The sequence below is a fragment of the Dromaius novaehollandiae genome, chromosome 1 (genome assembly GCF_036370855.1).
Source record: "Dromaius novaehollandiae isolate bDroNov1 chromosome 1, bDroNov1.hap1, whole genome shotgun sequence".
Taxonomy (NCBI): Eukaryota; Metazoa; Chordata; class Aves; order Casuariiformes; family Dromaiidae; genus Dromaius; species Dromaius novaehollandiae.
This window is the reverse complement of record NC_088098.1, coordinates 175,242,537-175,258,836: the sequence shown is the minus strand read 5'-3', so window position 1 is coordinate 175,258,836 and position 16,300 is coordinate 175,242,537. Positions and strand designations below refer to the sequence as shown.

Below are 16,300 nucleotides of genomic sequence, written 5' to 3'. Positions count from 1 at the left end.
CATATGAAATGGCTTTTTGTCATATAATCATGTCATGTAAGCTTTTTTTTTTTCCTCCTTTCGGAGAATGTGCATGTGGAAGTTATCACTGAATTGTGACTTTTAGTCCCTTGTCATTATGCCTCACTTTATTAATATTAAAATAACATGAAGTGGCCTATTGAGGAATCTATCAAGAATTTATGTAGCCACTCCTTACAGCATCTGAGTGGTTTCCACATGAGATGAGTAACAACAGCAAACTTCCTCAGTATCTGTCTCTTCTTCCTTTTCAGGAAGTAAAATCTTTCAAAAGTAAAATCTTCACTTCGAGGTATTTTTCTTGTAGACTGGTTGATTTTCTTGCTTCCTACTGGTTGGTATCTTTTCAAAAAAAAAGAAGAAAAAAAAAGGTGACCCTATCTGTCCCCTCACAATGGCACTTTTTTTACTAAGTAGTATAAAAATAGGAGGTAAAAACACCTAACTTGTGAGATATGTATTACACATAACAAAGACTGGAGAAGACCACCATGGGATGACATAAAACAAGATAAAACAAGCACATACTGGTATGAATGTTACATTTACTTAGTATCTGCAACATACACATATTTTTTTCCTCTTTGTCTTCAAAATCTGACATTTACATGGATGCTACTGACAGATATGAATTTATAGTATAGGATATTATTGACACTTTTCTGAGAAATACAACACTGAACTTGTAACCCCAAACAAGGATTATGAGAGAGGCAGCTTAAGCGATTTATATGTTCTTCTGAACCTGTGGTATTTCAGAAGCTGGAGAATTCCCTGTCATAACTAAAACAGCCTTGAAAATCTGAATTTCTCGTGCCTTTGCATCAGTAAACTTTATCTGTCATACTCGCTGGAAATTCTTTTTTGGTTTTTGTGTAACTAGACATATGACTATCGCAGAAGCTCTACTAGAGACTTTTCCTCTTCATAAATGTGTTTTAAGAATCCCTCTTTAAAATAGCATTAAAACGGTAGTAGAGAAATGAGGAAATCAGTCATGCAGTTCTGCAGGTTGTTTTGAGGAGAATGTATTTCTTATTTCGAGCAACTCAACAATAGGAAAAAAATGACTCAGATAGGACTTTCACACCATTTCTTTAATTTCTTTGTCCTGTTCTCAACTGCCTGCTTCACTAAAGCTGTTATGTGGTGCCTGGGCTGGTGTTCACTTATGTTCTCTCTCTGTCTCTCTCTGCCCCTCTCTACCTGGGATTTATACAGTGATATAATGCTTTTTCTGTTCTGTTTGATATATGGTTAGCTAAGGTTTTACATATTTTATATATTTATATATATAAATATATATAAAAAAGGCTTTTCTGATGAATGTTGCAAAGTATGTTGCAGTTGTGAACTGAAATATTAAAATCTGTATACTTGTTAATCTTGCTGCCATTCCAATGTAGTTTGAATCCGCAGAAATGTTTTCAGAAATCAGTTATCTATATAGGCACTGACTATTTTGCATATTTTACTTTGCTTAAAAATTAGTGTTTAACTTCTGTCTTCACATATACATTATATAATGTTAATTTACTTAGAATGTCGATAATAGATTAGATCTGCTTTTTTCAGATGAGATACTATTCCCAATAAATATTTAGATCGGTACAGAGCTGTTCAGCTTAGAGTATTTAAATATACTGTAGCATGTTCAGCTAGTGAATGAATCAACTAGTTCCTACAGTAACCTCAGATGCATGCTATCCAATCTCATGACTTGTGTATAAGTCCAGTTAAGTACGTGACTGTACTTAGTCTAGTTGACTTAAGTACTCCCTAACTTTATCTTCTTCCCCTTCCTTATGAATGCACAGACTGAACTATTTAGGGAAAAAATAAACAAGCTAACCCTGTACTGCTGAATTAATCTTACACCGTTAGCATATATTCTGTGACTGTATCAATAATACGAATGTTAAAGGACTCTGAACTCTTTTGCTTTACTTTCATGATTCGTACGTCTTATGTTTATTGGAAAAATAAAAAGTTAAAAGTCTGCCAGTGTCATAAGAAGTATATATATAGCACTACATTACTGCTAATTGTGAATTAACTTGTTCCATTGCATTCCAGAAGGTTATGGCAGTTTACACCAATTGAAAATCTAGTGTCTAGAAAAAAGTTTGTGCATGCGTAGAATTACAAATAGAATTTCTTAGAAGTTTGTAAGTTCTTGCATGCCAGTTATATTCTTCAAAGGATATCTTATTAACAGCACATTTCTGGAATTTTTTGCAGTGGAAAATGAAGCTGAAGCTGAAAGGGTTCTCTTTTCATATGGATATGGTGCCAATGTTCCTACAACAGCCAAAAGACGGCTAAAGCAAAGGTGAGAAGTGCCTCTTGTATTTACTTGGTGAAGACAAAGTAAATGAAGATGCGTATTTTGTTCAGGCTTAGAAAAGAAATAGTTTGATTAGCATAGAGTTTACTATTAAATATGAAGAAATAAGATAAAGAATAGGACCTGTTTATCTGGTTGATAGGTATAAATGAGCATATAAATTTTTTCTAGTTTTTATAAGGTTGTCTTTCCTTGTCTTTCAGAAAGGTGAGTTTTAATTGTATAAAATTCAAACAGCTGTGAAAACAGACTAGTTACATTATTTAAATTTATACAGTCAGAAAACAAGTTTGTAAATAGCTTGCAAATGGCTGTAATTAATTGTAACAAACTCAGAAACACAACTGTAAGAAAATTAAGAAGCCCAAGGTTTCTTCAATTTACTCTAATACAATTTAATGAATAGACGAAAAATTGATGGGTAGGCTGAATAGCGTAGCTCTTGATCAGACCCATAGTTGTTTTTAAATAATAAATTAATACTATGCCCCATCTTTAAGAAATAATTGTCTGTGTCAACTTGAATGGCAAAAAAAATCCAAAGCAAAAACGAAAATCCGACCACCTTTAGTGGACACACCAAGAACAGTATAAAGACAGGGCAGGCATGTAGCACAACCTTGCAAATACATTCCTAGCGTTTAGATATCAGTGTTTCAGGAGCTGGAAGTATATCCTTTAGAACAGAAAGGTGCTGACGAAAATTAACAAATAATGCTCTATTCATGATGGAAACAAATATTTAGGGGACCACATACTGTTTCTTCTATCCTTTTTATTTGCTTTTTAAGGTAAGTGTTGTCAATAGGGTTGTCAGACAGAGATCATAAAGAATCTATGTAGTATTTAACTATGGCAATCTTAATTTGCTCTTTCACATTTATATTCCTCTTCAGATTGTTCCTTACAAGATATCTTTTTCCATTGTATAAAATTACAAAAAAAAAGGCAAAAAACTCAACAAGCCTGTTATACGTCTATTTTCAGAGACCGTTGAGAATTCTATAGCATTGTTTCCTAAAACTTCGGTTTCTTCCTCCTGTGTCAATAGTCTGGAAACTTGTCTGAGTTTCAGCATCCTTCTTTTTCCCTACCTTATTCAAGATTTTGCTAGGTCCTGACCTTTGAATGGTGAATCTGATGATCAATATGCCAGGATTTCAGATGTGCCTGGAAGACTCTTCCTGAACTTAGGAGCAGCTGTATCACAATGACTCTCTTCTGTTCCAAAAGGCATTGGAAGATAAAAGCTGATCTGATCCTTCATTATGATTTTGGAGGTTTCATAGACCTTCTGCAGCCTTTACCAATTAAGAAGATTTTAAACATTAATACAAATTTGTGTAGGGTATACCTGCTGCTGTTCTGAGTCAAGGAAAACTGCCATGCAGAGAAAGAGTGCGAAGCCTTCAACTCCTAAGCGTTAACGTCATGTCGCCTTGAAACCAACCTCTATGTTTAGAGCTGTCTAAGAAACACAGATAAGTGTTCCACTCTCTGGGGTTGGTTAAGGAAAAAGAATCTATTACAAATGGGGATAATATTTTTCTTGAAGTTCACTGCCTGCTCTTTAATTCCAGACTTTTGGTATCATAAATGAAGAACTTTGGCAAGTTCACAGCACGCACTTCAATGTCTACTTAAAACTTTGTGCTAAACCACCCACTAATGATGACGTCTACACCTGTTTGCCTACTTACCACAAAAAAATATTTTGTGACTTTGGACATAGAGTCCATGTCCATACTAGTAAATTAAACATGCCTGGGAAGATTCTCAGGCACTGAGACCAAATGATGTATAGCAGTACACTTCCATAATATTGAACTCTCAGTGTATGTTAGCTGCATGTAAACTGCGAATTGGCAGTGGTTGATGGTCCATGCTATCTCCTCAGCAGTGTTTGGGAACTGTTTGGGAGAGTGTTAATTGGCAAGTGCCAAAATGCTACCAGAGAGGCTAATGATTTGCTAACTATAAATGATCACAGTCTTGGGCATTGCATAATTTTCTAGGATGGATGTAACCATAGTTTTCCAGAATGAGCTTCTTTTGTAGATTGTTCCTTTTGTTCCTTTGCTTATTCTAAATTTAAGCTGGTCAAAAAACATAGTGATAAACATACTTGAAACACGTACTTGTGATTATCATTAAATATTTGCAAATTCAGGTCAAGTTCACTGAATAGTTTTAGTTAGAAAAAAATATGATGGGCTGCATTCCCAAAGTTGACATGGTAAGGTATCACTGTTTCCCCTGTACTCCAATAGCTAATGTATAAGAGCCCTCATGTGAGATAGTGGAGAAGTGGTTCATTTCTCTGTTCTCCAGATGGGATCATAACATACATTTATCTCCTAAATAAAAATCCTAACCACTAGTCTGGAGAATTAATTTCTCTTTTTCTCAGTTAATGTTTTCACAAAGTTTGAGGATCCTTATAAGAGGAACTGGGAGAGAGTAGCCTCAGATTACCCTTTGTCCAACTATGAAAATTATGTGTAGAAAAGAAAGTGACTGATGGTGCTCCCTGCTAAGCTAATTTCAGATACAGAGTTGCCCATCTCTCCATGTTTCCCTAAATCATCTTCTTCACTCCTCCCAAGCTTCCTCTAAAATGATATTCAGAATCTTTTCAGTCTCCTGAGCCCATAGACATTTTGATGCTCTGTTTCCACGTCAGAATATCCCCTTCTTGATACCCAGTGGTATTCTTACCGAAAGATTATGTGTACTTAACATAAATTGAAGGTATATTCTGACTCTTCCGGAATCTGTATTACCTCTTAGTGAGTGTAATCGAGAATGTCAGATCATTCGTATCATACAAAATGAAAGTAAAAGATTATCTGTATGAAAGGGTAGGTTTATATAGTGTGACATAAGTGAAGAGTGTTAAAAACTTCTGCCCAATCTAATAGTGTATTCTGTTTTATTGAGGAGAAGGTGGTGGTTATGACTGGTCAAATTTTCAGTAAAAATACATACACTCATCTAGCTTTACATATTCTAAGCCTCAGCTGAATGGTAAATAAAGCTCCATGTCATTTCCCTTTAGACAGCTTATGCTTTTATAGATTCAATACCAAGGTCAGGAATTGGACAACACTTTGCTATCCATTATTTGGAGATTTACAGTCTTATATTTTCAGTTTAGGGACAGTATGTGCTGAGAATCTAATATCTGAACTGGAGTGGCTCCTCTCTTCTATACATACATTTTTGAAAATTGTTACACATTTGACTGGAAGGATATATTGTGTATCTAGAGCCTATAGTTCAGTGATTAGGACACACTAAAGGGAGATGAGAATTAGCCCCATACATCTTAATTTTATAGCTTTGAATTTCCCATGTCATACTTGTATAATAGGTTGGTGGCTAGAATGCCTAAACACAGAAGGGTATGGTCATCTCTTTTCTAGATACGTTTTTCATTGAAAATTGCCAAGCTGCTGAATCCTACAAAGGTGGCTGGATTCATTACAAGATTAAGACACATAAATTTAGACACTGGCTTAAGATGGGGCATCTAACAACCCTTTATAAGCAATGTAGATCTAATCAATACAGTCAGTAAAGTTTGGAGTATGTTTCAGCCTACCAGCCAGGTGTCCATTTTAAGGAAAGCTGTTCAGGCTCTACTGACTGTATTGAGTAGGACTGTACTGATTGTGATAACATCTTAGGCCCAACAGCTATGTTAGATATTTTACATTGCATTTGCAATTGCAAACTGAATCTTCCCATGGCTGTCTATGGAACTAGGCAGGTGAATTGATGATAAACTTTGATTTCGGACACAAAACATGAGAGGTTCAGTTGGACATGAAACGTGTGAGAGGTTGAGGATCTTTTTTTTTTATATTATATATATATACTTTTTTTTACCAGAGTGCTTAGGTAGCCGAATAATCCTCTTTCTTTGTTTATAAGTTCTTCTGTGGATCTGGGAAAGAGTTTATTTTTTTAAAAAATGTGGCAATTACATATTTAATTATTTAGGATATTCAGTGTTCGACAAGACAGTTTCATCTCTGTTTGGAAAATGATTAAGTATTGCATTATTCATTGTTCCACCACAAAATGTACATTAAAGTGAATTGATGTGTATTTTTAAGGAGAGGCTATTTATAGTGATTCTCAGGTTTTTAGAAAGTAAATACCCATATAATCAGTTGAAATATTCTAATATGATTTCTGACACTATGTAGTATTGTGCAAATGGTATAGGTAATTACTTTGTGGAAAAAAAACACTACAATGGCATAACTGTGGGAATGTTATTTCAGTGCTGTTAAATTTGTAATGTTTTTATTGTTCTTACAACTTTGACCATTCTGTATGGTTTCACTGCATAGTTTAGGCATTAATATTTAAGCATTAGTAAAAAATTAAGGCAATCACATTCTGAAGTATAAATATGAGAATTTGTTTTGCATATTTTGGAAAAAAATAAACTCGAGCTTGCTTTTTATTGGCACAGTGTTCACTTGGCACGAAGGTTACTGCAGCTAGAAAAGCAAAACTCACTGCTTGTAAAAGATCTGGAACATCACAAGGAACAAGTAACACAGATTTCACAAGAGGTAAATTACTGCCACAAAAAATCAAATCTATAGAGACTGTAAATATTGCAGAACAGCTGTTCATAAAATGAAATATTTTCTAAACAGTGTTTACTGTGTATTTAATGTCACAAAATGGCCTCATGATTAACCAAAACTTTATACTGAACTTTTTCAAATAAATTTATATTGTATTTTGAAACAAAGATCAAAAGAGGGATTATTTTACAGGCTAAACAAAGATGTAGGCTAGACAAAGTACTGATTTCTGAACAGAAGACTAGCTAGCCAAGCTAGTTTGTGCTGTCTGATAATTAATTGTTCAATGAATACCTCATTAATTTTTGCACAGTTCTGGTCTTAAATCACTTTTGAAAATGTTTCTGTAAATGCTTTTCTACGTTGTTCAGTCCTTGACTCTTTTGAATATACAAGTCTGGGGGATATTTAATATAAACTGCTAACAAAGGTTCTAAAATTATTTTTCTAACTATGTCATAATAAGTTCAATTTCATGATTATTTCAAAGTCTGTATGTAATAGCTGAAAACACATATTGTGTTCACGTGGAGAATGGACTGCTAAACAAGAATTAGTTTGAAATATCCCAGAATTAAGTTGAAAAAATTTTTGGAAATATTTTTGAGATTTTCTTTCAAGTGTCTCTTAGGAACCAGAGAACTTCTGGGTTTGCTGTTAGATGTTGCCACCATATGGGATTTCTAGGATGACTGTTTCAGGAATGAAGCTGACAGTTTGGTTTTAAAGCTGTGGTAATTAATAATTAGGATAACTACACCAAAGTACTTTACAATGCAAGTACTTGCATTTTCTGCATATTTAAAAAACAGTTGAATGATTCTATAGTGAAATTTTTTAGAGAGTTTATTTTAATCAATACTAAAATTTGTTATGGATTCTTCTTAGGTATATGTTAGTAATTTGTATTTGACTAAAATATACCTTTCAAATGTTCCTGACTTGAAAGCATCAATGCTGGATTGGTGAATCCAGCATTAGCCATGCTTTCACTATCACCAGTAAAACGTACACTTTATTTACCATTTGAATCCATCTGGTTTCCACTTCCATATGTTCCTTCTTACCTGCACTGGGTTTATATTTGCTGCAGGATCACTGGCGAAAGATTTACTACCAGTGACCTTAGTTCAGATCCCTGCAAAGTTCCACTAGAACATCTTCACCTCATTTTTATTCTCCCATGGTCTTGTAGCCCTTTTTTCATTATGTTGGTAGGCACTCTTTTGATGATATAATTGTAGAATTTAAATCAGAATGTCATCCATTAGCAAGTTTGGTGTCTTGCAGATAGCTAACCCACAGCTACCCACTTTAAACTCTTAGGAGCTTAAATAAAATTTCTTTAAAACCTGTTTTCTATTAGTTTTTTGTCTGGCATTCAAGTCTGAATGCTTCATTAGATTTTTTTTTATTATTATTATTTTGCATATGATTATAGGCCATTTACTTTGATATCAATTACCTGAGTCATTCTGCAATAAGTACACAAAGATTTTTCACTTATTAATGAATTGGAAATACTTCATTCTCATGTTATACAAAGTGATCATCTGACTTCTTTTGAAACAGAGAACAGAAATATTTATTGAAAATTTCTGGGTTTTTTCATCATTATATTAAGTTTTACTGTATCTCTGCCATAATGTATTTTGTTTGCTCCCATTTTATTTCATTTTAAGAATTGTTTGCCTGCATCAACGTTCCCCATGAAGTTCTAGCTTCTCTTGTTAATTTTCTGTATTTCATATCTTTACTTATATTGATTTCTGTCTTTTATCTTCCTTTAGACATTTAAAGTTCTTAAATTTCTGTCTGTTGCCTTTACTGTGTCCCTTGAGCTAGGACAGATTTTTAGTTCAAGGTATCTTCTTTTTTGATTTTAAGAGCAAAACAGAGTTGCTGTAGACTACATTGTGCTGAGGTAGCCCATTATCATTCTTTAGATTGACAGTTTGTTCAGTCATGAAAAAGGATGAAAAGGAACATGGCCTATATGACATCTGTGCTGAAATCTAGAACACAGATTGCAAGTTGCTTACAAAGTGATTGCAGCAACTTTTCTTTTGAATCTGTATTGAATATTGTGATTTTCCTGCAGTACTTCAGATATGCTCTGTGGAGGCCAAAAAAAAAAAAAGGAGAGAGAAAGAAAGAAAAGTGGTTGCAATAACCTTTTAGAAGGGAATCATGTTGATCTTCTGGGAAAGTCCAGCATTACCAAGGACAAAATACTGACTTCTCTATAATTTCATTCATCTGGTGGGAGTTTGATATACTGTGCTTGCTTGAAGGTTGGAACCCTATGGAAAAACGCAACTGCTGAAAAAAATGTGTCAGTCTTCAGTTAGTCCTTTGAGAGTTTGTCAGGCTTTTTTTGACTGTGCAGGATCGTATCCATTCTCTGTCCTGTGAAATGGTTTTAAAAAGGAATTCTCCATTAAAGTCCCACCTCTTTTTACTGTGTTGTATGGCGGTGACATGCTTGCTTCTTGCTACGAAAGGGTTGTTTATCATGTCAAACGGAGTAAAGGAATTCTCATGACCTGAACCAAGAAAGATTTCCCCCGGTTCATAATAGATCAGTTTATTGCTTCTAAAACTCACTTTATGTTAATTGCAATTTAAGTAAATGGAAGGTTATAGATCAGCTCTTGCAAAGTAGTGATCTACAGTTACTACACTTAGTGCCCAAACTAAATTTGGGGCATAATTAATTAATTCACTTTGCAGAGATTTTTAGCAACCCTGACAGAACTGAAGGATGACAGTCTCTTGTGTCTAGAAGGCTAGCATGGTCTTTGGGAGGCTTAACAAGCAAATACTGAGTCAGTATAGTGTGAAAGTTATACCCTAAATTTAAAAAAAAAAAAAAAAAGAAAAAAAGATGCTGCTGAATGACTGTTATGAGCTTTCCCTATGATGTTGTATATGTGCTTTTTGTATGCCTCAGTTGAAACGCTTTTACCAAAAACATGTTTACAACTCACTCTGAGAGAGAGAGAGAGTGTAAATCAAGATGAATAATGATGAACTCCTTGAGCTTGATAACAATGTATGTTGAGGCATAAATAATAAATGTACAATTGCAAAGGGTTAGGTTTATCATTTAAAAGAATGACACAAGTATACCTAAGTAACTCTTGTATGTTACGTCAGAAAGAAAATAAAATTGCTTACAAAGAAAACCAACGCTTTTGCTCAAGGATAATGCTTAATACATATATATATATATATACACACACATATATATATATAATGAGTATGTACATATATATACACATGTGTATATATACACATATCTAAATTAATAAAATTGATTAAATGCATTTATTACTTATTTGAATACATTTTAAGGATCACTTCTTTTAAGTTTGTAGAAACCAATAGGCAGCAAAGAAGCACCATGGTGAGGGAAGAAATAGCTTTTTTTTTTTTTTTTTTTTTTTAGTAACAGTAAAATGCATTTTAACTAGTAAAGTTTTCAAGAGGACAAATGAGTTAGCAGCATCAGACCAAGATTACAGTACTGCACCTCTCTTTTCCCAGTAAAGTACTCTAATTCTTATCAGTGAGAAAATGGGAAACTTTACAGTGACAACATCCTTTGAAAGTTCTTACACTATCAGGAGCAGGATTCCAAACAAGATGAGTTGGTTTAATTTTGTTTCTCCTATAATGACTGCCTAAGTTTCCATGTTCCATTTTTAGGCCATCCTACAGATTAGTATTCCATATCTTAAAAGGATCTCTATGTGTCATATAAAGACACTATCTATCCTCTTTCTCAAAAAAATCCTTTGGATAACTTCTGCTCTCAGAAAACTAATAGCTTAATTTCTTATGCTTATGGATTTATTGAAGCTAAGTAGTCTCTTCAAGAAAATGATTGCCCCTTGTTTTTATTTCCTCACAATGAATCTGGATTTTCACTGAGGACTAGAATAGGTATTTTCTGAAGGAACTAATATATTAAATAATATTTAATGGTTTTTATCAATTCTAAGTGCAATGTTATTTTCTCTTTGCCACTTTTAAAACATAAGATAGAATGTACTGTGCTTTTAATAAAGGCATAAGTCAAAAGGCGAACAAGCAGTTTTCTGTCTATATTCTGGTTTTTTTCTGTTTGTTTGGAACACCAGGAAATAAGACTGATTGGTCCTATCTGGCAAATACAGATTGTTTGTTCAGAAATTTTATAAAGTAATCGGAAATCTTAGCCATCTTCAATTAAACTCATTCTATTAGATCTGTCTATATCTAAAAATTAAAAGATTTTATTTTATTTTAAACAACCTATTTGATATTCCTGACTTCTGTGTACTCCAGCTGCTGAAACTGCTAAGTTTTGAACTTTGGTCTTCAGTCCACACATTTTTAGCGAATGATCTTGTTGTTATTGCTCGAGATGCAAGCCATACCAGTTAATATTAGGCGTTGCTTTTTAGTCCTATTGGTGTTGATTATGTAGAGATATAGGCACGAAGCATATATAGGTATGAAAGTTCCTTTATACAAGTCTGGGAAACATCCTGTTGGATTTCTTAGTTTATATAAGTAATTGATTAGAGGAAAGGGGACTTTCCTTCCATTACTATTGTGTGTTTGTTTAGGTTCAGTTTCAGAGCTAAAAACTCTATTGCAGAAGTATACTATTTAAAAATGTCACTTGTGGTCAAGAAGGTGAACAAGGAGAGGCCTTATCTGTACTCATTTTCTCATCAATGGAAGCTGTTACATTAAAACTCTGGAAAATGCAGGTTCAGTGGAGTATAGAGATCACTAACAAGACTGCAGTGAAAATATAGCACAATTAGAGCAGAAAAGTAAGAGAATAGTAGCTTAATAGTAAGTAGTAATTTGGGATAGTTTGTTACATTTTTTGTGAGATAACAGGTTTATTTTTATATTATTATAATGAGTAACTGTGCTTTATAAATTATAAAACTTATAGCACTAACGCTTTTTTTTTTAATCAGCTTGACAGAGCAAATTCTTTGTTGAATCAAGTACAACAGCCATACAAATACCTGATTGAAACTGTGCAACAGAGAGATTCTCAAATAAGTCTACAGAAAGAACATATTACACAGCTTGAAAAAGATGTCAGGTAATAAAAATCACTGTGTTTTTTATTTTAAACTGTAAGAGAAATCATTTCTGTGTTTACCATTAGAAAACAATATGCTACTGGTCATAAAGCAGGACACACAGACACTGCGTCAATGACTAAGTCCTGTGTTTATCCTGGAACTTCAGCATCTGTGATTTTCTTCATAATGTCATAAAAGAGCCATTAGGCCTAGAAAAGCAGCAATGAAAGTCAGATTTTTAAAGGGGAATTTGGAGTTGAGAAGAGTTCTCAGGAAGTAGAGAAAGTTCAGATGCATGAAAAGAAAGAATGACACACAGAAGATGTACAAAACTAAAAGTAAAGAGTTAAAGTCAGAGAAGAATAATAGACCAGTGCGCTAGCAATGAGTGAAGTGTACTTCGTTCATAAGTACAGCAGACTTCATCTAGTGTAGACTCTCTGACTCACTGTTAGGTCCAGCTACCAAAAACCTCTGACCACTGATCAACTTCCACCATCATATAGCTTTATAAACTGTGTTTAACATCTGGTTCTCAAATAAACTGTTACAAAATAATCTTTCCTGTGTTTACCAGAAAGTAGGATAGCTGTGTTCCAGTGCACTGGTACAGAAAAATTTAGTGTTTTAACTGTTAGATATTTATCTGGTATCTTAATTTAGGAAATATATACCAGCAGTACTCTACTATAGCAAGCTGAGGTGTGCTTACCACCAGTCAGTGTTTCTATAAAAGAAGTTGTGGTCTGACAAGAAACTATTTTTGTCTGTAATGATTTTATAGCAGCCAAGTAATATTTACTTTGTATATCAAATGTTTTGGTAAAAAAGAAAAAAAAATCCTATAGTTCCCCATATTTCTTTTAAACTGAGCTGACTGAAGTTGACTTTCAGTTATTACAGTTTTGTCTAAACTTGGCTACAAATTAAGAGCCCGGTGAAATTTTTGGAAACAGCCTAATCTCTTAGGGCTTTTCATACTTGTTAGCAATCCCTAATTTTGATCTTCTTAACTCTAGATTTAAAAAGACATCCTAAGTTGCTAGCTGAGAGTCCCTTAAGCGCAGGAGAAAACATTATCTGGTATAAAGCTGATGATGTTGGTCCTGTGCTTTCCCATAACCATATTTGGCATCAAGGTTAGAGAAAGGGATTTCTAACAGGAGAACCACGTTCTAGCAGTCTTTTGCTATGAGGGTAGCCGTTTGGAATCTACTGATGACAGATTTAAATTAAAATATCCTTTAGGTGATTTCAGATTATGTCATGAACAAGTCTCTCTCCCAGCTAGCCCAAAACTGGTCAGTGGATCAGATTAATTTAAGTAAATTAATGATTATCCCCACCAAATACATGCCAAGTAAAGCTCTGCTGGATCAAAAGATTTAGATCAGTGTTCCTATCAGTCTTTCTTAGTTTATTAAACAGCATTTTGTTGGTTTATATGTGGAATATTTTTGAGAGAATGAGTTTAGAGAATTGGCGCTTCTCAAGGAGGGCTCTAAATTTTGTAGATAATGTTGATGCCATTAGAAAAGTGACAGTGACAGTGAAAACACTAAACAGGGTTTATGTAGCCTGGTTTCTCTTTATCTCAGAGCTGAGGCAAATGTTAATATTTGTAAAGCTATTTCAAAATGACATGCTTTTCTCAATTATTATCTAAAATTTTTAATTAATGTTTTCTTCTCTATTAGCCTTTTTAAGTTGAAATTTAATTTATGCTACGATTACACAAAATACTTCAGTTAATAATTTTGCATACGATACATGCATGAATTTTATGTCTAGAAAGCAATTTTGCAAATAACAGCTAATGTAAAAATAATGTTAAAAGTCATGTTCTCATATTGACTTTTAAAATAGTAGTTAAGGATTTTTTGCTTAGAAATTTTTTGAAATCTCATCTTTGAATACCAGATTATAGGTAAATAATGTAGTGTTAGTATTCCTGCGCCTTGACATTCAAGACTAGATGCTTTGTTTTTCTCCTCACAGCTACCCTATGGCTTGATCAAGTTTCTCCTTCTTGTATGTTTAGTGTGCAGAATCTATGGTGGAATAGTGTTCCCTTCATGTCATGTCTTTACCCCATCTGCCCATCAGAAGAGATAGTGGAGACTTGCAAAGCCATTGAGCTTGGCTGGTCTTTTGATATCAACTCAAAATTTAGAGTTTTGGCTCTCACAGGCTAAGGACAAAGACTGGAGATGATTCTCATTGCCATCATACCCACTGGTGCTGACAAGAGTATGCTTTTATTCTACTTGCTCCTCAAGCACCAACAGAAGTCAACCTCAACTACTCTGCCTATACTATTGAATATTTCGTTAGCAATGAATTTAGCCATAGAACTTCAGAGTATCAGTAGAGCTGCTATCACTTGTTCTAGCCATAGGACTTCTCAATCAAGACGCTTTATTACTGCTATGGGAATTTGGCACTTGCCACCCTTCGTAAGAGGTAGATACGATGGTAAGTCCACTCTTGGGCCACTGTTTGGTCCTCATACTTCATCCTGTCAGACATGGAGGTGCATCACTAACTGTTGCCGTTAGGCTGTTTGCACTAAATACGTTGAAGTATGAGAATCCCTGATTACTTCACCTTTACCGCATTGTAGCTCTGTTTCTGCATTACATAGGTCATCGATTTCTTAAGTATTCCTTAAGTTGCATCTGTGTTGTCAGTACCAGTGTTCTTTCCCACCTCTTCCTCAACTTGAATTTGGAGCGATCACCAAGGAGTAGTTTGCTAGTGGATTTACTATTTTAGATTTAATCCAGAGTTGTCTTCCATGCACTACCCTGATGGCCACTGATCTTTTTAGAACCTATTCCTAAGATGGATAGATTCCTGCAAATTTCCCAGAATGGTGAGTCAGGACTTTCTTGCAACCTTATAAATGTTTTGCAGCAATCTGCACTACTTTATATTTCCTTGCATTTTAGAAGACTGTTGGTTACTACTGGATGTGCTTTTGATTTTATGATGAAGTAGACAATCTTGATGAAAGCAGTGCAAGAAGAGCACCTATGATAACAGTATCCTTAGTCTGGACTGAGGATGTTCTTGTGTCACACGTTTATCAATTCTTGACAAAATTGCTTATAATGGTTTATAATGCAATCCATTGATAGGCAGCAACAAATGTGTTCAGGATTCTCCACACTGCATCATCCTATGAATGTGTCATTTCTGACAGCAATTGTTTCCACAAGAGTGGGAGAGATTCAGGTGCATCCTTTTGATATAATACTCTATTGAGATGTCCTGTCGATCCATCATAAGTTTCTTTCCAATGTGGTCTTTAAAGTCCACTTTAACCAGATCAGCTTACTCATCTTCTTCCATAAACTTTGTACCTCTATAGCTAAGGCTGTCTTTCAACGCCCCCCCCCCCCCCCATCAAAACACATCTTTCTTTTTATATGGAGGCAACTGGACTGTTCAAATAGTCCTCAGGGATAACTTGTGTCAATAGCTGTCAAACTCAGAGGAAAAGAATGGGCAGATAGATGCTAGGCTGAATCAATGCCTGCAAGTAGCATATTCCGCCAGAGCTGGAGCTATTTTGGTGGCCTTAATGAGAAATGTTTCTGTTCTGGATGTCTTCAACACAACTCTGTGGATCTTTATCCTCTTTTATATCCTCAAAAGAACTACAAGAGCTATTGTAGCTAGGGTAAACGCGTAGTTGTCATGTCTGTTAGTTATTTGCTTGAACACCTTAGAGACCCATCTCCAGCTTATTACAGATGTATGACATTACTGCTTAGAATCCTGTGTGAAGTTGCATAGGTGTTATCACTCAGAGATAAAAGGAGAGGATACTGAGGTGTAGTCAGAGCTCTTTCAGGTGTAGTCTGCATGTATGTTCACCATCCACCCTGCTTCCCATCGCCCTTTGAATTCTTCCTGGAAAGCCGCTGTGCTCACATTTGACAGGTGAGAGGGCTGAGGTGGCCCTGAGAACAGTCTAGTTTGTATGCTTGTGCACTGAGCCATCTATCTGGAGACACACTCTGGATAAAAAAAATACATGGACAGAGAATAATGATAGGACATCTACAGGGTCAATTTATAGGTGGTCCACACATCTCAAAATATATTCTGTTTACTGTTAAATAACCGTTCATTTATGTTAGTTCAAATAGCACTCATGTTAATAAAAGTAAATAGAGGTGGTAAATAAGAACACTTGCATCTATGGGGATGACTTCTACCTT

General features: G+C 34.7%; 1 protein-coding gene across 2 annotated transcripts in view; it reads left to right on the top strand.

Annotated features, from left to right (window-relative positions):
• PIBF1 (progesterone immunomodulatory binding factor 1) overlaps positions 1-16,300 on the top strand; it is a 131,542-nt gene that overhangs the window by 79,417 nt on the left and 35,825 nt on the right. For both annotated transcript variants that reach the window (XM_064504766.1, XM_064504765.1), the window contains exons 13-15: positions 2,263-2,353; positions 6,855-6,957; positions 11,958-12,088. In XM_064504766.1, coding sequence (XP_064360836.1) covers positions 2,263-2,353; positions 6,855-6,957; positions 11,958-12,088 — 325 coding nt within the window. The remainder of the gene's footprint in view (positions 1-2,262; positions 2,354-6,854; positions 6,958-11,957; positions 12,089-16,300) is intronic.